The sequence below is a fragment of the Carcharhinus amblyrhynchos genome, chromosome 9, assembly GCF_965287045.1.
Source record: "Carcharhinus amblyrhynchos chromosome 9, sCarAmb.v2.hapA, whole genome shotgun sequence".
Taxonomy (NCBI): Eukaryota; Metazoa; Chordata; class Chondrichthyes; order Carcharhiniformes; family Carcharhinidae; genus Carcharhinus; species Carcharhinus amblyrhynchos.
Window position 1 is genome coordinate 13,761,119 of NC_137332.1, and position 23,185 is coordinate 13,784,303.

The following is a 23,185-nucleotide window of genomic DNA, read 5'->3' on the forward strand; positions in this document are numbered from 1 at the left end:
AATTGAGAGGATTGGTTTATGAGGAGAGAGTGAGTAGGCTGGGGCCACACTCATTGGAATTCAGAAGAATGAGGGGAGATCTTATAGAAACATATAAGATTATGATGGGAATAGATGAGATAGAAGTAGGGAAGTTGTTTCCACTGGCAGGTGAAACTAGAACTAGGGGGCATAACCTCAGAATAAGGGGGAGCAGATTTAAAACTGAGTTGAGGAGGAACTTCTTCACCCAAAGGATTGTGAATCTGTGGAATTCCTTGCTCAGTGAAGCAGTTGAGGCTACCTCATTGAATGTTTTTAAGGCAAGGATAGATACATTTGTCGAACAGTAAAGAATTAAGGGTTATAATGAGCGGGCGGGTAAGTGGAGCTGAATCTACAAAAAGACCAGTCATGATCTTATTGAATGGCAGAGCAGGCGCAAGGGGCCAGATGGCCTGCTCCTGCCTCTAGTTCTTATGTTCTTACATTCTAATTGGGCAAGTTGTCTTGTACCCGACTTCCAACACAGTCACCCCATGAATGATCCTATTGTTTTACTGTACAGAGTGATTTCTGTGCAAGTCCTAGATAATCCAAACCCTTTTGAGGAAAGAATTTTGTCTCTGGCGGCAGATGTTATGATAACATGTTGATTTTTCAGGTATAAACTTTTACTGAAGGTTTTGCACTCTTTGCATCAGATGACTATCAGCAAACGTGAGGGAGATTTGAAGTGGGGGACTTGTGATCTAATGACCAAGAACTACTTTGCGACTATTTGACTTTGTGTTAGCAGATTCTGGGTTAATAAATGCAAGTAGACTTGGATCTATTAAAGGCAAATTGTGTTTGGCTAATGTGATTGAGAGGGACAGAGAGGGTTGATGAAGGTCATGGGGTTGATTTTGTTTGCACAGATTTGCAAAAGTCGTTCGACAAAGTCCTACATAATGGACTTCTTAGCAAAATTAAAGGCCCTGTGAATAAAGCATAAATGCCAGTGTGGATGCAAATTTGGCAGAACAGTCCAGAAAGCAGAGAGTAGTGGTGAACAGCTATTTCTCAGACTGGAGGAAGGATGCAGCAATGGACCCCACCAAGGGTTGAAACTGAGACCAACTTATCTTTTTACATGTTAATGAACAGGATTTGGGTATAATTTCAGAGGTGTGGATGGCATCATAAAATCCCAATAGTGTAGAAGGAGGCCATTTGGCCATCGAGTCTGCACCACCAACAATCCCAACCAGGCATGATACCCAAGATCCCATATATTTACCTTGCTAATCCCTCTAACCTATGCATCCCAGGACACTAAGGGCAATTTAGCATGGCCAATCAAACTAACCCACACATCTTTAGACTGGGGGAGGAAACCAGAGCACCTGGAGGAACATAAGAACATAAGAACCAGGAGCAGAAGTAGGCCATCTGTCCCCTCAAGCCTGCTCCGCAATTCAGTAAAATCATGGCTGATCTTTTCATGGACTCAGCTCCATTTACCCATTCACCATAACCTTTCATTCCTTTACTGTTCAAAAATTTATCTATCCTTGCCTTAAAAACATTCAATGAGGTAGCCTCCACTGCTTCACTGGACAGGGGATTCCACAGATTCACGACCCTTTGCGTGAAGAAGTTCCTCCTCAACTCAGTCCTAAATCTGCTTCCTCTTATTTTGAGGCTATGCCCCCTCGTTTTAGTTTTACCCGCCAGTGGAAACAACTTCCCTGCCCCTATCTTATCTATTCCCTTCATAATCTTACATGTTTCTATAAGATCAACCCTCATTCTTCTGAATTCCACACAGACACAAGGAGAACATGCAGACTCCAGACAGTGACCCAAGCTGGAATCAAACCCAGGTCCCTGAAGCTGTAAGTTGGAGCAGCAGTGCTGACCACTGCCCTATGCACTTTGGAAATGTAGTAAGTAAGGAAGATTATAACTGGCTTTCTTTTTTATTTATTCATTTTTATGGGACATGACTGGGCCAGCATTTATTGCCCATCCCTAACTGCCTTCCATTTCAGAGGGCATTTGAGAGTTAACCACATTGTTGTAGATCTGGAGTCACATGTAGGCCAGATGAGGTAAGGATGGCAGATTTCCTTCCCCAAAGGACATTAGTGAACCAGATGGGTTTTTACAACAATTGACAGTGGTTTCATGGTCATCATTAGACTTCTAATTCCAGATTTTTTATTGAAAATTTTAAAAAATCAGGAGGAGGAAGACACACTGGTGAAATGACAGATTGATGGCAATACAATCCAATGTACAATAGTTTGGTACAAAGAGGAAATTACATTGTAGAATTATATAAAGAGGGTGCAGGAAGAGAGAGGCCTGAGATTGTGCACGTTATTGTTGCAAAATAATGAAATCAGCTACTGAATTTCAGAGACAAAATGTTTTTGTTTTCAAATGCAGCAAAACTGCTATTTCCATTAGAATCCCAGTCAGTTCAGGGTGAGTCTGTCAAACAGGTACTCTCCCATGCTATTCTCAGGGGCTCCCAGTATCTTCAGGTTAGGTTGGGAAAGCTGTGAAAGAGAACTAATGGGATCTTTGGCTTTAATAATGGAGGATTGGAGTACAAAGCAAAGATGTTATAATGAACCTTTACAAACTCCAGTTAGGCTGAAGACGCAGCATTGGGGTCAATTCTGGCCACTACACTTTAGCAAGGCTGTCAAATTCTTAAAAGGGACGCAAAAGAGATTTACTCAAACCATACTGGGGCTGAGTGGGGAGAGTTGAGAAACTGCGATTGTTTTCCTTACAGCGGAGAAGGTTAATGGGTGATTTGACAGAGATATTCAAGAATCACAAACAGCTGGCAAATAAACCAGAGACAACATGAGGAGAAAAAAATATATATTTACGTAGCATATTGCTATGATCTGGAATGTACTGCCTAAGAGTAAATTCAATAGTAGCTTTCAAAGGGAAATCGGACTAAAAGGGGGAAAAAAAATTGCAGGGCTATAGGGAAAGAAATGGGACCAACTGGATATCTGTTCCAAAGAGCTGGTACAGGTACAATGGATCAAATGCTCTTGTTAGCGTGCTGTATCCTTCCGTGACGCTGGATGATTGCGCAAAAATTAAATCAGATCGTGACTATTCTAAGTATTGGCTGCATAAATGAATACTTCTATGTCTAAACTATATTGGAGCCAAGGAGAGGTCTTGCAACAGGTCAGATGGGTTTTTTTAATTGCACTGTTTATTTTTCCACTGTTCCAGCAGTTTTACAAGACGTTTGCCCTTTTGTGTTTTACAGGTTTTGATAGGTCTTCAGGCTGGAGATCAGGAAAAAGAACATTCGTAGAACTAAACGTCTCCTCTTTTGGTTCCCTGCTGCGAGACGCAATCCTTCCCTCTAGGCAAGTGTGAAAGATCATTTCAAACTGCGTACAAACTGGGGTTACTGAGGCCAGCATCTGGATCGGGTCTTGTCAGTGCTGATGGTTAGAAACTGGTCTTTCTCAACAGGGGTTGGTGTTCAACTGCAGCCGATTGAAAGAAAGGCGGCCTTCTGTGCTGCGTCTGTGAAATAAGCCCCAGCCATCTCAAACCAGAGTAGAAGGAGGTTTACTCTGCATCAAGACATCTTAAATTTAACATTGAGATTGTTTTAGGGTGCCTGAATTGTAGCTCCCTCCGTTTTATTTGGTATTGAAAGAAAAAGTGCTGAATCAGAGAGCTGCTTAAGCGTATGAGTTTCCAATTTTCTGTGGATGCATTTTCTGAATCCAAATTATCTAATAGTTCAAGCATTTATTCATTTATTTATTTTATTTTCTTTTTGGCAGATTGGAAACCATTTGCTCCTAATCGCTAGATGTCGGTCCCACGTGCGTACCTGTGACTGTTTTCGTTGTGCATGCTACAATGTCCATGACCCTTTAGAAAGGAGGAACTGCACTCTTAGTAGATGTCTGAAAAACACACATACCGAAATTCCCTGATCTTTAATCAAGAATGCTTATGAATAACAGTGGGTGGGGGTGAAGAGCATTGCAGAGGCCATTGTTGCTTTGTTACTGCAATGGGAAAAATATGGGGTGTAAGGTGTGGGACGTCCCAGATCAGTCTGGTCTACACTGAGTTTGCTAAATTCAACCTAGCTGGTGGTTATGGGAGGGTGGAGTGAGAAGCTCTTTCTTTAATCTCTGTTCTTAGGAAATTGGAAGATGATAATCTTCCTGGATCTCTGCTTCAGATCATGATTGAGTGATGCCCGAAATGCGTGTGTTCACGTGTGTGTTGGGATGTCGGGGGGGTGAATACAGGATCAGCTTCAGCTGTGATGCTCTCCAAATATCCTTCCAGCCCAAAAAGATGATGGTTCTCAAGAGACTGTCAATGCCCTGGCTCCAACAGGAGGTAACATATTCAAAAATGGAATGAAAAATCCAGGGCCGGTTTGGTGGATTTAGTGTACTCAGCCATAGAGATGCAAGATATAGACTTGGTGCGCATGAATGGCTTCAATTTTTTCCAGCAGCACACTAATTGTGAATTTTCTTCCATTGCTTCCTTTTCTGCCAGTATGACTAACATCAAGATTTAACCCTGCAAGCTCCCTTCAGATCCTCTTCTCTCTGGCTTCCAACATGTGATCCTGAATGGAATGTTCCCAATATATACCTCAGAAGTGTGTTCCTGAACATGCCACCATCATTAATCTCATCTTCAATCTGCCTCTTCTCCTCTGTGGAATTTTACCCATGCTGAGACCACAGTTGTCCTTCTCAACTTATTAACTTATTAACATTATAACCTTTACACCGCAACTTCCTACAGCATCTCCTGCTCCCTCTCCAACGATTCAGTAACTTGGATGTTCTGATCTGTTCTCATCAGTGTGAGTTTCGTTCTGGGCACTCCTTTCATGTTCTTATTACCAGTGATATATATCTATGGAACTCTGTTCTTGATTATGTCTAGGCTTCCCACTGCCTCAGGAAAGCAACCAGCATAATCAAGGACCCCAGACAAACTTCTTCCACCTTCTTCCATCGGGGAAAAGGTGCAGAAGTCTGAGGTCACGTACCAACCAACTAAAGAACAACTTCTTCCCTGCTGCCATCAGACTTTTGATTGGTCCAATCATATATTAAGCTGTTTTTTCTCTTTACCCTACCTGTGACTGAAATACAATCGGCCCTGATTCTACCGACTCAGTCGCCCTGAAACCGGGGCGGGCAAGGCTCAGAGATAGCATTCCCCATTGGCCTTGGGCACAACTGTAAGAGCCTCGGGTGACCTTGCCAGTAAAATCTGGACCAATGTCCTGCACCTGTCCTTTCCTTCTCCCCTATGTACTCTATGAATGATATGCTTTGTATAGCACGCAGGAAACAATACTTTTTACTGTATCCCAATTCCTGTGACAATAATAAATCATCTGTTCTTACATTGGACGTCTGTGAAGCATCTGACAACATTTGGCATTCTGTGTAGCTGAACAAATTACCATTAACCAGTCAATGTTATCTATCATCCTCTGGAAAGGCTCTGTTTGATGGAAACTTCACTCAGGGATTTCCTGGGGCCTTGCCACTCCGTTTCTTCTTCACATCGACGGCTTCGTCTGCTTAACATCAATCCAATCTTCTCCTGATGTTTCCATTCTACAACTCAGCAGCTTCCTTTAGATCTCATGCTGTCAAGTGCTTCCAAACTCCCTCTCAATGCATTGACCGAATCACTACATCTGCTGCTCCATGACACACAGTGGGACAACTAAAACCTTTGTTCTTCCAATCCTCCTAAGACCCAGTCTTTCTAAGACTCTCAAGGCCAATCAGCAGGTATTAGTTCTGATTTTGAAGACTCCATCTTTAGTTCTTCACCCATTGATGTATTAGGCTGATTCCTGGGATGGCAGGTCTGTCACATGAAGAGAGACTAAGTCGGCTAGCATTGCATTCACTGGAGTTTAGAAGAGTGAAAGGGGATCTCGTAGAAACTTATAAAATTCTAAAGGGTTAGACAGGGTAGATTCAGGAAGATTGCTCCCAATGATGGGGGAGTCCAGAACTAGAGATCATAGTTTGAGGATAAGGGGTAAACATTTTAGAACTGAGGTGAGGAGAAATTTCTTCACCTAGAGGCTGGTGAATGTGTGGAATTCACTCCCACTGAATTCAGTTGAGGCCAAAATGTTGTGTGATTTCAAGAAGAAATTAGATATAGTTTTTGGGTCCAAAAGCGTCTAAGGATATGGGAAGAAGGCAGGAATCAGGATAATGAACTCAGTGATCAGCCATGATCAAAATGAATAGTGGACCAGGCTCAAAGGGCCGAGTGGCCTACTCCTACTTCTACTTTCTATGTTTAAATCATCATTTCGTAGTGCAGAACTTGAGTGTTGCTGAAAAAAGACATTTTGTCGAAACTTTCTGCCTGGCACTCATCAGGTCAATCGCAAGAATTACAATGTCGGGAGAAACAACAACTTTATGCTATATGCGAAGAGACCAATCAATCAGCACTCTTCTCACACAGTATAAAGTTGTTTCCCTGACATTGCTATTTTTGTGATTGATCTGATGAGTGCAAGACAAAAAACTTCAAAATGTTTTCCTTTCAGCAATACTATCGATATTCCTTGCTGCATTATCTCCTTGGACCACAATTGGAACTCTTGGATTTCTTCCTCTATTGTTCCAAGGTTATATTTTCCTCGATTTTGTCACATGCATACTCTTTAATTCTTGCGTGGCCATTGAGGCCACCAGGCGAGAGATAGCTGCTGTTCTTGTATCAAAGGAAGCCCTCCAAATAGCTTTCTCATAAACCTAGACAAGATACAAGAAAAAACTTATCACAGTCTTTCTTCTCCCTCTTTTCTGTCATCAAAGGTAAGTGCTGATGGGCAAACAACCTTCATTTCTCTTTAATTTAAGCTACGCATGTATCACCCCGACTGTTCTTCCGTCCTTCTCCCACTATCATACACAACCCTTGCTGCTCTCCAACCATCCTTCCAGATTGTAAAATCCACATTTAACACCAGCTAATCCCTTCCTCTGATTTGGCTAATCTCTGTCACTCCTTGGCTCCATCACCTTAGTTGCTCAGTTTGAAATAAGTTGTCCCATCGAGTACATGTATAGAATGGAGTCAATTGTGACAACAGGCAGAGAGAGAAAGAGAGAGAGAGAAAAGGACAGGTGGGAAATCTGAAATCTAAAAGGCAAGAGGAAACAAATATAGAAAATAAGATCTGCTCTTTTGTCAGAAAGATATCGCATTCCATTCCAGAATGCAGAGTAACAGAGGAATTGGTGTTGTGTAACAAGCTTAACAGAGAAGGTCTCGTAGCACAGTGGATAGCGTCTCTGTCCTGAAGTTCTGGGTTCAAGTCCCATCCCAGGGCTTAATGGCCAAGCAAGGTTGAGTATTACCCTGCCAACACACACCAGTGGCAGGTAGTTCATATGTGAAAGATTCCTGTGATTGGAAAGAAAGTTAGAGTCTCTACCACTACTATAACTATTATCTTTTAGTATGAGTGGCACAGAGGTTAACTTTGCTGCCTCACAGCATCCGGGACATGGGTTCAATCCCAATCTCAGGTCACTGTCTGTGTGGAATTTGCACATTCTCCCCGTGACTGTATGGGTTTCCTCCGGGTGCTCCGGTTTTCTCCCACAGTCCAAACATGTGCAGTTTCGGTTGATTGGCCATACTAAATTGCCTCTTAGTGTCCTAATTGGCACAGCGGTTCACACTACTGCCGCACAGCACCAGGGACCCGGGTTAGATTCCCAGCTCGGGTGACTGTGTGGAGTTTGCACGTTCTCCTCGTGTCTGCGTGTGTTTCCTCCCATAGTCCAGAAAACGTGCTGGCTAGGCGCATTGGCCATGCTAAATTCTCCTTAGTGTACCCAAACAGGCACCAGAGTGTGGTGACTAGGGGATTTTCACAGTAACTTCATTGCAGTGTTAATGTAAATCTACCTGTAACTAATAAATAAACTTCAACTTTAACTTAGATATTAAAAACACTGTGCCGTGTAAAATCAGGCGCTTACTTTAACATAATGCATAGAAAAACTAAAGTGGCATTATTTTGGTGAAGCAATGCTGGTAAACTTTCTAATTCTAATATTACAACTTTCCAAGATGAAAGATAGAATTTTTGCACCTACCCACTCGGCACACTGGGAGTTGCTTAATAGTAAATAAACTACCACTGAGGTGTACAGGATTAACTTGACCCTGTCTGTAGCAGATTATAAACTCCTGAAAGCAACTGGTCACAGCAAACTGATTCTTGGGGTGACAGGATTGTCATATGAGGAAAGATTGGGTCAACTGGGCCGTGTACTCGCTGGATTTTAGAAGAACGTGAGGGGATCTCACTGAAACATATAAACTTCTGGCAGGGCTGGACAGACTGGATGCAGGGATGTTGTTTCCTCTGGCTGGGGATGGGGGAAGGGGTGGATTTAGAAGGAGCCACGATCTCAGGATATGGAGTCAGCCATTTAGGTCAGGGAAGAAGAGGATTTTCTTCACTCAGATGGTGGGGATCCTGTGGCATTCTCTACCACAGAAGGCTGTGGAGGCCAGATCACTGAATATAGTTAGGAAAAGATGAGCAGTCACACGATGCCGGGTTATAGTCCAACAGGTTTATTTGAAATCACAAGCTTTCAGAGTGCTGCCCCTTTGTCAAATAAAGTGATTTATATTTAAGAAAGGAATAGATCGAATTCTAGATTTTGGATGGCTCGGTGGCACAGTGGTTAGCGCTGCTGCCTCACAGTGCCAGGGAGCCAGGTTTGATTCCTGGCTTCAATCACGGTCTGTGTGGAGTCTGCACATTCTCCCTGTGTTTGTGTGGGTTTCCTCCAGGTACTCCAGTTTCCTCCTACAGTCCAAAAGATGTGCTGATTAGGTGCATTGGCCATGCTAAATTCTCTCCTAGTGTACCCGAACAGGTGCCAGAGTGTGGCGACTAGGGGATTTTCACAGTAACTTCTTTGCAGTGTTAATGTAAGCCTACTCGTGACACTAATAAATAAACTTAAACTAAAAGTGTCAAAGGGTATGAGGAGAGCTCAGGCATATGGCGTTGAGACAGAGGATCAACCATGATCGTACTGAATGACAGAACAGACTCGATATGCTGAGTAACTTACTTCTGCTCCTGTTTTTAAAACCTTATCTGAAGAGGTTTGGAATAGTCATTCACTGTGATACATTTTACAGTGCAGTACAGGTGGGTACAGCCATATGTATATAGAAAGCAGTATAGGGAAAATCTCTGGGTTAAATAGCAGCCATTATAACTCGAATGAGATGGGTATCTTCCACTCATTAGCACTCTTGGAACGGAACAAGACTAGCCATTTCAGCTCAGAGGTTTAATGTGCAAAATCAGTTCAGAAGGCGTTTGTAAGACTTGCTCTCACTCAACGACTAACAGATAAGGATTTGCTTCTGCTTCTCCAGATTTTCAATTTTTTTCTGAAATTGACCTTATTTCAACAGGAACAATGATTCCAGTCACGGAGTTCAAGCAGTTTACTGACCATCAGCCTGCATTTCGAGTGCTGAAGCCATGGTGGGACGTTTTCACTGATTACCTGGCCATCGCTATGCTGATGATTGGTGTGTTTGGATGCACGTTACAGGTACGTCTCCTGAGACTTGAGACCTGATCAACTCTGTGTTTGCTCCAACATCGCAGGGTGATTTTTGCTTTGCTGGAGTGTAGTGACCAGGGGATTTTCACAGTAACTTCATTGCAGTGGGCGGCTCTGTGGTGAAGTGGTTAGCACTGCTGCCTCACAGCACCAGGGACCCGGGTTCAATTCCTGGCTTGGATCACTGTCTGTGTGGAGTTTACACACTCTCCCCGTATCTGCGTGGGTTTCCTCCAGGTGCTCCGGTTTCCTCCCATAGTCTTCAAGATGTGCTGGTTAGGCACATTGGCCATGCTAAATTCTCCATCAGTGTACCTGAACAGGCACCAGAGTGTGGCAACTGGAGGATTTTCACAGTAACTTCATTGCAGTGTTAATGTAAGCCTACTATGATACTGATAAATAAGATTTAAACTGATATTTTATACATACAGAAATATATATTGGGGAACACCCTTAACTACCTTCCATTCTGAAAAACAACCACTTGTCATGACTAGCTGCTTTCTGTTCTTCAATTTTCTTTATCCAAGCTAACCCTCACCCATCTATTGCATGAGCCTCAATTTTGTTAAAAAGTCTTCCAAAGAGTCACAGAGCAATACAGAACAGAATTAGGCCCTTCAGCCTGACCACGGTGCCCTCCCAGCTAGTCCCAATTGCCTGGGTTTGGCCCATATCCCTCTAATCCTTTTCCATCCATGTACTTATTCAATGCTTTATAAATATTACTATTGAACCTGCTTCAATACTTTCTCTGGCAGCTTATTCCATGTATGCATCACCCTCCGCGTGAAGAATCACCCTCATTCTTGAAGAATCTATTGGAATTTTTTAAGGATGTAACTAGTAGAGTTGACCGAGGAGAACCAATGGATGTGATTTATTTAGACTTTCAGAAAGCTTTCAACGAGATCTCACCTAACAGCATATAATGTAAAGTTTAAGCGCATGGGATTGTGGTAGTGTTTTGAGATGGATAGAAAGCTGGTTAGCAGATAGGAGGCAAGGAGTTGGCATAAATGGATCCTTTTCTGATTGGCAGTCAGTAATGAGTGGTGTTCCACAGGGATCTGTGCTAGACCCCAACTATTCATATTATATATTATTTAGAAGAAAAACTGAATGTTTTATCTCCAGATTTGCAGATGATACAAAGTTGGGTGGGAGGCTGAGCCGTGAGGAGGATGCTTCAGTGTATTTGGACAGGCTGAGTTGGCTTCTGCATGGCAGATTCAGTATAATGTGGATTAAATGTAGCAATAATAGGAAGACAGATTATTTCTTGAATGCGTGCATCAGTCGCTGAAAGTAAGCTAGGCAAATGGTATGTTGGCCTTCAGAGCAAGAGGATTTGAGTACAGGGATAGGGATGTTTTGCTGTAATTGTAAAGGGCATTGGTGTGGCCGTACCTGGAGTATTGTGTGCTGTTTTGGTGTTCTTATCTGAGGAAGGATGTCCTTGCTATAGAGGGAGTACAATGAAAGTTTGCCAGGCTGATTCCTGGGATGGCAGGTCTGTCATACGAGGGCAGACTAAATCAGTTTGGATTATATTCACAGGAGTTTAGAAGAGTAAGAGGGGATCTCATAGAAACTTATAAAATTCTAACAGGGTTGGACAGGGTAGATTCAGAAAGAATGTTCCCAATTGTGGGGGAGTCTAGAACCAGGGTCATAGTCTGAGGATCAGGGGTAAATCTTTTAGAACTGAGGTGAGGAGACATTTCTTCACGCAGAAAGTGGTGAATGTGTGGAATTCACTCCCATAGAAAGTAGTTGAGGCCAAAACATTGTCTGATTTCAAGAAGAAATTAGATATAGATATAGTTATAGAAATTAGATATAGATAGGCTGGAAAATTGGGCGCAGAAATGGATGCGAAGTGATGCATTTTGGTAGGACTAATGTAGGGGGAGCTATACAATAAATGGCAGCACCATCAAAAGTATAGACGCACAGAGGGACCTGGGTGTACAAGTCCACAGATCCTTGAAGGTGGCAGCACAGGTGGAGAAGCTGGTGAAGAAGGCATATGGGATGCTTGTCTTTATAGGACAGGGTATAGAATATAAAAATTGGCGTCTGATGTTACAGCTGTATAGAACGTCGGTTAGGCCACATTTGGAGTACTGCGTCCAGTTCTGGTCGCCGCACTACCAGAAGGACATGGAGGTTTTGGAGAGAGTGCAGAGGAGGTTTACCAGGATGTTGCCTGGTATAGTGGGTCTTAGCTATGAGGAGAGATTGGGTAAACTGGGATTGTTCTCCCTGGAAAGACGGAGAATGAGGGGAGACCTAATAGACCTGTATAAAATTATGAGGGGTATGGATAGGGTGAACAGTGGGAAGCTTTTTCCCAGGTCGGAGGTGACAAACACGAGGGGTCACAGGTTCAAGGTGAGGGGGGTGAGGTTTAACTCAGATATCAGAGGGACATATTTTACACAGAGGGTGGTGCGGGCCTGGAATGCACTGCCAAGCAGGGTGGTGGAGGCGGACACACTGGGATCATTTAAGATTTATCTGGATAGTCACATGAACAGACTGGGAATGGAGGGATACAGAAGAATGGTCTAGTTGGACCAATGAGCAGCGCAGGCTTGGAGGGCCGAAGGGCCTATTTCCTGTGCAGTGTTCTTTGTTCTTTGTGCTTTATAGCTCTTGAGGCTAGAAGGATCAAGGGATATGAGGGGAAGGGGAGATCAGGATTTTGAATTTGATGATCAGCCGTGATCAAGATGAATAGCGGAGTGGGCTCGAAGGGCCGAATGGTCTACTCCCGATTCTAGTTTCTATGTTTCTAAAAACTTACCCACCACTAGCCAGCCAGTAGTTACTAGAACTGTCTTTATGCCCTTCCTGGAATAAGTATATCATCTTTGCTGTTTTCCAATACTCTTAACACCTAGGGAAGATTGGAAAGCATATACCATCTCTGAATCTACCAATATATTGTCAGCATTCTCTTTCATATTGAACATCGATACAAAGTACTCAAACCTAGTCCTGAACCTCAAAGCGTATATCACCTTGCTAGGCCCTTGTTAGCTGTTATATGCTTTGAGATTCAGGCCTGGGCTAGTCTGTTGGCAGAATAATTTTTAATTTCTTTTTATGTCAACTACCATTCTGTTCTCATACTCTCTCTGATCCAGTCTTATTTTCCTCATCACATCTCTTCTCAACTTATTGTATTTGGCTGAATTCTTGCTTGGCAAATTCATCTGTTATGCACCATACACACTCATGGTACGCTTGATCTTCCATGGAGCCCTGGTTCCCACATCTTTCCCCTTGTTGGAATGTTCTGAGCCTGTACCTGAAACACCTTCTCCTTAAAGATCACCCATTGTTCCGTAACAGCTTTTTTCTGCCAAACTCTGGTTCCATTTCATCCTGCTGTCTTCCCATTTATAAATTCTATTTTAGATTATTCCTTGCACTTCACTGTTACTCTTACAGTGGCACAAGGGGCAGCACGGTGGCACAGTGGTTACCACTGCTGCCTCACGGCATAAGAACATAAGAACATAAGAACATAAGAAATAGGAGCAGGAGTAGGCCATCTGGCCCTTCGAGCCTGCCCCGCCATTCAATAAGATCATGGCTGATCTGTCGTGGCTCAGTTCCACTTTCCCGCCCTCTCCCCATAACCATCAGGGACCTGGGTTCAATTCCAGCCTTGGGTCATTGTGTGGAGTTTGCATGTTCTCCCTGTGTCTGCATGGATTTCCTTCGGGTGCTCCGGTTTTCTCCCACAGTCCAAAGGTGAGTGGGTTAGGTTGATTGGCCATGCTAAATTCTCCCTCAGTGTCAGGGGGAACTAGCTAGGGTAAATATATGGGGTTACAGGGATAATGCCTGCATGGGATTGTTGTCAGTGCAGGCTCAATGGGCTGAATGGCCTCCTTCTGCACTATAGGGGCACTATGATTCTAAGTATTCCACCATAGTCGCCTACCCCAACCCATTCCCTGCTACAGATCCAAAAATGCCTCCTTCCTATTTGACTCAGAACGTACTGGTTAAGGAAATTCTCCTTAACTCATTCTGGAAATTCCTTCCCCTTTATACCCCTGACTGAACTTTCACTGTCTCATCAAGGCTCCTCCGACAGCACCTTCCAAATGCATGTCCACTGCCACCTGGCAGGACAAGGGCAGCAGATACCTGGGAGAACCACCACCAGGATGTTCCCCTCTGAGTCACACACCATTCTGATTTGGAAATGTATCATTGTTTCTTCACTGCCACTGGGTCAAAATCCTGGAACACTCTCCCTCACAGCACTGGGTGGGTGTACCTACACCACATGGACTGTAGCAGTTCAAGACAGCTCACTGCCACCTTCTCAACTGGGCAGTTAGTGATGGGCAGTGAATGCTGGCCTAGCCAGTAAAGTTCACATCCCGTGAATGAATAGAAAAGCACAACCTGCCATGATTCATGGGGCGGGATTTTATGGCCTCACTTGACACTAGGCCAGAAAATGCTGCCCGAGATCAACGGATATTTCCATTGTCCACCCCCACTCCACTCCAATTCCGTGGCGGACGGGGTTGTAGAATTCCAGCAAAGGTGTCCTAAATGCCACTGATGAGTGATTTGTAGTCACCTCACCAGATTGGGACATTTCTCTGTGAATTAGAATCAAAGAGTCCTACAGGTAGGAGATCATTCAACCTATTGAGTCTGTACAACAACAATCACACCAAGGCTTTATCCCCGTAAACGCGTGCATTTACCCTAGCTAGTCACCCTGACACTAAGAGGCAATTTAGCATAGCCAATCCACCTAACCCGCACATCTTTGGACCGTGGGAGTAAACCAGAACCCCCCAGAGGAAACTCATGCAAACACAGGCAGAACGTGCAGACTCCACACAAGCAGCAATCCAAGCCGGGAATCAAACCCGGTCCCTGGCGCTGTGAGGCAGCAGTGCTAACCACTGTGCCATTGGGCCACTCGGATGAACTAAAACCAGGAAGTACATGGGATTTATGCTCTGGAATGGATTAGGAATGACCATTAATGTACTGGCGGCCGTTGTTTATTCATAAGAACATAAGAACATAAGAAATAGGAGCAGGAGTAGGCCATCTAGCCCTTCGAGCCTGCCCCGCCATTCAATAAGATCATGGCTGATCTGTCGTGGCTCAGTTCCACTTTCCCACCCTCTCCCCATAACCCTTAATCCCCCCTCTTATTCGTGTGTCAAGCTTTCACACTACATTGAATTTCCAACCATTGAACAACTCTGAACGAGAGCCAAACATGCAAGTTTGCTGTGTCTGCACTCCAACTTAATCTCTGAAACATGAGCCAGCAACATACAATAATGTAATATTCTTCAGCTGATGTGAAAAAGAGTACACTGTGGAAAATAGTAAGCACATCAGATCACAGGAAATGGGGGGGGGATGCGGGGGACGGCATGGGGAGGCAGGATCAGGCTATTGAGTTAGATGATCAGCCATGATCAAAATGAATGGCCGAGCAGGCCAGAAGGGCCAAATGGCCTCCTGCTCCTATTTTCTATTTCTAAAGGCTCCTCATTATTTGGAGTTGTAGGAGCTACAATAATCTGGTAAATATGTTAGACACAGGTAAGCAATGGCACAAAAGTGAAGATGTTGTGTTATTTCAATGATATTCAACAGTTGAATAGGTTTTCTCTTAATTGATTGAGTAGATTGAACCGTTGTACTCTGACCAATGGTGCTTGTTGATTGAGAGAGGACGTGCTGCCATCGTGTGGTCAGTGCAGGAATTGTTGAATTGCGTTTCCCTTGAAGGCGGACAACCCTGGAAGGTGACCAGTCCGGGGCCCAGGCACCTGAACTTTGCCATTCCAGTAGTTGTCCCTGTCCTTAACATTTACAATTGTCTCTGAGGATTAATTATTTTTCAACAGAACAAGCCTAATTACTTACATCCCCACTGGTTGTTGGTCTTCTGCAGGTGGCCAATCCACCTAACCCACACATATTTGGACTGTGGGAGGAAACCAGAGCACCCAGAGGAAACTCACACAGACATGGGGAGAATGTGCACACTCCACACAGAAGCCTCAATAAGGTTATTTCATACACCTCAATAAGGTCACCTCTCATTCCAAGGAATAAAGTCTTAGCCTGGCCAACCTCTCCCTGTAACTCCCTATAGTTCTGGCAACATCCTTGTAAATCTCCTCCACACTCTTCCTAGTTTAAATCACTAAAGGTAAAGACTCAGGTTAATAAGGCAAAGCAAGCACCAGGATTGATTTCTAGAGTGATAGATTTGAAAAATCTAAAGTTATGCTAAGATTGCTTATAACACAAGATTAGACAACAGCTGGAGTACTGTGAACAAGCACCCGCAAACATCCACACCCTCCACCACCAATGCACAATGGCAGCAGTGCATACCATCTACAAGACGCACTGCAGGAGCTTGACAAGTCTCCTTAGGCAGCACCTTCCAAACTCATGACTGCTTCCATCCAGAAAGTCAAGAGCAGTGGACATATGGGAACACCGCCACCTGGAGGTTCCCCTCCAATCCACTTACCGTCCTGACTTGGAAACATGTTGCCGTTTCTCCACAGTTGCTGGGTCAAAATCCTCACATTTGCTCCCTGATAAATAATGACCAGGAATTGAATCAAAGAGTAATGAGGTGCCACACTCATGTGTTAAAGTTTTATAAGTTTATTTATTAGTGTCACAATTTGGCTTACATTGAAGTTACTCTGAAAATCCCCCAGTCGCCACACTCCAGCACCTGTTTGGGTACACCGAGAAGGATTTAGCACAGCCAATTCACCTAACCACATGTGTTTCAGACTGTGGAAGGAAACTGGAGCACCCGGCAGAAACCCATGCAGAGACAAGAGAACGTGCAGATTGCACAGACAGTGACCCAAGCTGGGAATTGAACCCCGGTCCCTGGTGCTGTGAGGCAGCAGTGCTAACCACTGTGCCACTGTGCCGCCCATCAAAGTCAGACACGATGCAGGTTTACTTCGGAGATGTTGTTTGTTCAAGGTCCAAGATGGATTTTGCCCCAAAGGCCCCCAAAAACCTCTGCTTATGACACTACAGGCTCAGATAACCTTCAATTAGCAGCGATGCAACCACTTTAAATACATAACGTGCCTTAACAGCGCTATGGGTGCACCTACACCACATGGACTGCAGCAGTTCAAGAAGGGCAGCTCACCACTACCTTCTGATGGGCAACTGCGGATGGACAATAAAATGCTGGTCTAATCAGTGATGCCCACATTCCATGAGTGAATAAAAAAGTACAGTTTTGGTCTCCATGTTATATAGAAGATGAAGAAGCAACAGAGAGGGTACAAAATATTTACAAGGATGATTCCAGATCTTCAAGGTGATTGCTGTTATACTTGTACTGGTATTGGTGAGACCGCATCTCGGGCAGCACGGTGGCACAGTGGTTAGCACTGTTACCTCACAGTGCCAGGGACCCGGGTTTAGTTCCAGCCTCAGGTCACTGCCTGTGTGGAGTTTGCACATTCTCCTCGTATCTGCATGGGTTTCCTCTGGGTGCTCCAGTTTTCTCCCACAGTCCAAAGATGTGCGGGTTAGGTTGATTGGCCATGCTAAAAGTTACCCGTTAGAGTCCCAAGATGTGTAGATTAGAGGGATTAGCGGGTAAATATGTAGGAATATCGGGGTAGGACCTGGTGGGATTGTGGTCAGTGCAGACTCAATGGGCCAAATGGCCTCTTTCTGCACTGTAGGGTTTCTATGATTTCTTTCAATGATTTCTATGTAATCCTGTGTCTTGAACCATGTTTATCTCTCAAGTATCATCTCTAAAAGAACAGATTGTTTAGTGATGTCTTTTACGGGACCTTCCTTTCTGCAAATTGTAAGATCCTTCACTTCAGAGACACTTATTTGGCTGTTGAGCACTTTGTGATCCGAAACGTTTTACGTCAACACAAGTGGTTTCTTTCTTCACTGCAGGATATATACTGTTATGGAGAGTATGGCCGGAATTTTATCGGCACACTCGGGGCAAGCGCGGCTCACAGAACGGCATTCTCCATTGGGAACTTACAAGCCTCAGGCGGTTGAGGCAGTAAAATTCCGGCACATGTATCACTAATTGAAAAGCTGGGATGAGTGCAGGCACCCAATGGCCTCTTTCTGTCTATTCATTGCGATGACTCTATGATTTATTGATAAATATTCAATTTAAACTTGCTCAGAAGTTATACTTTTGAATGACTTGTTTCTTTTCCCTCCCTCCTCCCCATGTCTCTGCCTCAGGTGATGCAAGACAAGATCATTTGCCTTCCTAAACGGAACTCACCCCACAACCTTCGTCCTCTTCAAAATCAAACACTCGTCAACATCTCTTCCAGTCCCTTTGCGACACCAGCAACATTGCCACTGCCACATCCTTCCCCTTCTCCTCATTCTCCTGCTGAAATGAAAGGATTGAAAACCAATCTTGACCTTCAACAGTACAGCTTTATAAACCAAATGTGCTATGAGCGGGCGCTGCACTGGTATGCCAAGTATTTTCCCTATCTTGTCCTGATACACACCCTGATTTTCATGCTGTGCAGCAACTTTTGGTTCAAGTTTCCCGGGTCCAGTTCCAAGATCGAACACTTCATCTCCATCCTGGGGAAGTGCTTTGACTCGCTGTGGACCACCCGCGCCCTGTCCGAGGTCTCCGGTGAGAATCCCGAGGAAAAGGACAGCAAGAGCAACCAGAAGAACCACCAAGTCAAAGTAGCGCCAGGCCTGTCCAGCTCCGAGGGCAACCTGGTGAAAACGCAGTCCTTGCGATCAATCCCCGAGAGGATCGTGGTGGAGAAGCCAACGGTCAGCGCCCTGGACAAAAAGGAAGGTGAGCAGGCCAAAGCGCTCTTTGAGAAAGTCAAGAAATTCAGACTGCATGTCGAGGAGGGAGATCTTCTATATTCCATGTACGTGCGTCAGACCATCATCAAAGTCATCAAGTTCATTTTCATCATTGCGTATAATAGCATCCTCGTCTCAAAAGTAAACTTCACTGTGGATTGTGAGGTCAATATTCAGGAGATGACAGGCTATTGTAAGTTTTCCTGCAATCATACGATGGCCCACCTATTCTCCAAGCTGTCCATTTGCTACCTATGCTTTGTCAGTGTCTATGGCCTCACCTGCCTTTACACTCTCTACTGGCTATTTTACCGCTCCCTTAAGGAATACTCCTTTGAGTACGTCCGGCAAGAGACCGGCATCGACGACATTCCCGATGTCAAGAACGACTTTGCCTTCATGCTGCACCTGATAGACCAGTACGACCCTCTGTACTCCAAGAGGTTCGCGGTCTTCCTGTCGGAGGTCAGCGAGAACAAGCTGAAGCAGTTGAACCTGAACAACGAGTGGACCCCGGATAAGCTGCGGCAGAGGTTGCAGAGCAACGCTCAGAACCGGCTGGAGCTGCAGCTTTTCATGCTGTCGGGGTTGCCAGACACTGTGTTCGAACTCACAGAGCTGCAGTCGCTGAAACTGGAGATCATCAACAACGTCACCATCCCGGCCACCATCGTGCAGCTCGAGGACCTGCGGGAACTGTCCCTGTACCAGTGCTCGGTCAAGATCCACAGTGCTGCCCTGGCATTCCTGAAGGAGAACCTCAAGGTTTTACGTGTCAAGTTTGATGACCTTCGGGAGCTCCCACAGTGGATGTACGGACTGAAGAGTTTGGAAGAGTTGCACCTCCAGGGCTTTTTGAGTGCCGACCTCTCTAAGAACATCACTCTGGACTCCCTGCGGGAACTGAAAAGTCTCAAGGTCCTTAACATTAAGAGTAACCTGACCAAAATCCCACCGCCAATCGTTGAAACCTCGAGTCACCTTCAGACGCTGTGCATCCAAAACGATGGCACCAAGTTGGTGATGCTCAATAGTTTGAAGAAAATGGTCAATCTCACTGAGCTGGAGCTGATTCACTGCGACCTGGAGCGGATCCCCCACGCCGTCTTCAGCCTGATCAACCTCCAAGACCTGGACTTGAAGGAAAACAACCTGAAATCCGTCGAGGAAATCATCAGCTTCCAACATTGCCGCAAGCTCACCTGCCTCAAGCTGTGGCACAACAGTATAACTTACATCCCGGAGCACATCAAGAAGTTGTCGAGCTTAGAGCGCCTGTACTTTAACCACAACAAGATCGAGGTGCTGCCGTCGCACCTCTTCCTGTGCAACAAGCTGAGGTCCCTGGACCTGGGTCACAATGACATCCGCTTCATCCCACCTGAGATCGGAGTTCTCCAGAGCCTACAGGACTTCACCATCACCAGCAACAAGGTGGAGAGCTTGCCGGACGAGCTGTACTTCTGCAAGAAGCTGAAGACGCTCAAAATTGGCAAGAACAACCTGTCAGTGCTGTCCCCAAAGATCGGCAATTTGGCGCACCTCACCGTGCTGGAACTGAGGGGGAACCACTTCGAAGGACTGCCGGCTGAGTTGGGGGCTTGCCGGGCACTGAAGCGAAGTGGTCTCCTGGTGGAGGACGCCTTGTTTGACGGGCTGCCTTCCGATGTCAGGGAACAAATGAAAATGGAGTAGCGTGTGGTCAAAAGAGGCGAGTCTAAGTTTCATCTATAATGTCGCCACTTTTAAAGTCAAGTGACCCTTGATGGGTGAGTCTGTCGTGAGCTGGCTGTGGTTTCTTCCGGTTTGTCTTTTTCGTTTGCTCTTAAATTGTATAACTCAAGAGTTACTGCCAACGTTTTTACATGAATCTTGTATTTTATAATCCATCGTGTTCATTTTAGCTGCACTGTAAGAAACAACAGATGGAATCGGTGATGATTCAGTCATTAATGTCTTGCCTCTAATGTAGTCGACAGATTTCAAAGGAGTGAACTTTAAATGTGTTACAAAAATTCTGGATCAGTGTCAGAGAAATCTTTTTGTAGTAGACCATTGCCTTCCTGCACTGGGAAACATTTATCAGTGCACATAGAGTGAAGTCTCGACCAGCCTTTTTAAAACATATATGATATATATAATATATATATATAAAATCAGAACACTGTTCGCTGTAAACAGGGGCCAGACAAGATGGTGATTGCTCCCACAAATTTATTTATTTAATAACAAGAAGAAAAAATTAAATGTGCCTTTAGTAGGGTGTCAATGCCCAGAACTGCTGCACAGGCTAGTGTAACATGCCACTAAACCACTCAAAGATACCACAAACCAATTTAAACACTGATTGTTTATCGATTACTCAATGCAACGTACTGGCAGGGAAAATAGGATTTTTGCACTAAAACGAAAGGATTGCCATTATGGCACAGGAGGAGGCCATTCGGCTCATTGATTGTGTAACTCAATATGAGCTAGTACCAGCTGAAGGGACACTGGAGGGTTGGTGAGGGGTTGGTGTAGGAACCATTATGCTTCGATGTTGCTTATTTGGAACAGGCCTATATTTGGAGGCTGGAGCGGAACTAACGTTAAGCATGTAACCGGGAACTGAGGTACACTTGTGCATAGTCTTGTCAGTTTGAACTGCATCTATACTGTGTATAGGTAGTGGGAGACAGACTATGCTACAGTGTAGCATTTCAATATAGTGCTTATGATGTTGTAGAAGATGGGTGACTGAACTGCTACTAAAGAACTGTTGGTAAATAAAAATTATTCACTACGTTACAAGAAATTTTTACTAACAATTATATATAGGTTGGCAAAGCATGGTAGAAGCAATGTGATGTGGTCAAAAAGGTAATTAACAGCATGGTGACAAGAGCTATGGCTTCAAATGGCTAAATGAAAGTTATTTCTAAGGAGATTACAGAAAGAAGCACTATACACCTGTCTATATATACTTTGTGTGTATGTGTGTGTGTGTGTGTATGTGTGTGTGTCTGTCTGTCTGTGGATGTATGTGTGGGTGTGTGTGGGTGTATATGTGTGTGCATGTACATGTGTCTATGTGCATGCGTGTAGTATACTATATATATATACACAAAATACAATTACTTTATTTTGTTTATGGGAGAGGGTAATTCAGAATGTAAGTTTAAAAATGCAAGCCTGCCATTATATGTCCTGCTAATCTGAGATTGTAAGGTCTGAATCGTAATGTGTGCCCGCAAACCAGAGTTACACTGTGGAATGCATAGTAGATGGTCTTAAGAGATAACTCTATGAGCACCTGCTGACAGGACGTACACAGCTCCATTCAGATTAGATATACGCATGCACTAGCTCTCTACAAAGCCTTACTCCTGTTGATGACTTTTTAACCACATATCTGTGGCAACTTTTTCCCCGTTATAGGTTTGTATTCCCACGTTTATAATGGAACATGTACTCACACGTGAATGCTTCTAGCATGACAATGATTATAAGGTTGTCCAATTACAAACGTTTCCTTGAAAACAAGAAGATTCCATCAAGCCAGATCCAATGTTGGGCTACCAGCTGGTCCAACAGCAGAGGGTGCTGGTGCTTTCATTCACTGGGTCAGAGAACCAAACTCCTGCCAAGCTATAATGCTGCTTAATGCATCAGTGTGAAATGGAACTCACTTAGCAGTAATGCGATGGCATTAGATAAGGACTAAGGAAGTAGAACCCAAAGATGTAAAGGTTATGTTGATTGGCCATGCTAAACTGACCCTTGAGTCAGGGGAATTATAAGACCATAAGACCATAAGTCATACGAGCAGGATTCGTCCACTCGGCCCATCGAGTCTGCTCCACCATTCAATCATGGCTGATAGTTTTCTCATCCCCGTTCTCCTGCTTTTTCGTCATAACCCCTGATCCCCTTATTAATCAAGAATTTATCTATTTCTGTCTTAAAGACACTCAATGACCTGGCCACCACAGCCTTTTGTGGTAAAGAGTTCCACAGATTCACCACTCTGGCTGAAGAAATTCCTCCCCATCTCTGTTTTAACGGATCATCCCTTTAGCCTGAGGTTGTGCCTTCAGTTCTGGTTTTTTCTACTAGTGGAAACATCTTCTTCATGTCTACTCTATCCAGGCTTCACAATATCCTGTAAGTTTCAATAAGGTCCCCCCTCATCCTTCTAAACTCCAACAAGTACAGACCCAGAGTCCTCAACCTTTTCTCATACGACAAGCTCTTCATTCCAGGGACCATTCTCCTGAACCTTCTGTGGACCCTTTCCAAGGCCAGCACATCCTTCCTTAGATATGGGGCCCAAAACTGCTCACAATACTCCAAATTAGAAGAGTTATGGGGTTATGGGAATAGGTCCTGCATGGGATTGTGGTCAGTACAGACTTGATGGGCTGAATGGCCTCCTTCTGTATTGTAGGGATTCTATAATTGCCTTGATTAACAGGGGGATATTTCAGAGACCTCGCCTTGGAAGTTTACTCCACCATTGTTTGTGTGGTGGTGTATATTGTCCCTGGATTGTTGTTAGATTGTTTGGGTGCATGGGCCAACTGAACCTTTCCCACTCTGTGCTTCAGTGAACACCATTCCATACTTTATAGAAGAGAAGACTGTATGTACAGTTT

General features: G+C 44.3%; 1 protein-coding gene across 2 annotated transcripts in view; it reads left to right on the forward strand.

Annotated features, from left to right (window-relative positions):
* lrrc8c (leucine rich repeat containing 8 VRAC subunit C) overlaps positions 1-20,568 on the forward strand; it is a 34,766-nt gene extending 14,198 nt beyond the window's left edge. For both annotated transcript variants that reach the window (XM_080195188.1, XM_080195189.1), the window contains exons 2-4: positions 3,272-3,845; positions 9,502-9,644; positions 17,946-20,568. In XM_080195188.1, coding sequence (XP_080051314.1) covers positions 3,833-3,845; positions 9,502-9,644; positions 17,946-20,243 — 2,454 coding nt within the window. In that variant the 5' untranslated portion in view covers positions 3,272-3,832 and the 3' untranslated portion in view covers positions 20,244-20,568. The remainder of the gene's footprint in view (positions 1-3,271; positions 3,846-9,501; positions 9,645-17,945) is intronic.
* Positions 20,569-23,185: the final 2,617 nt, after the last annotated feature.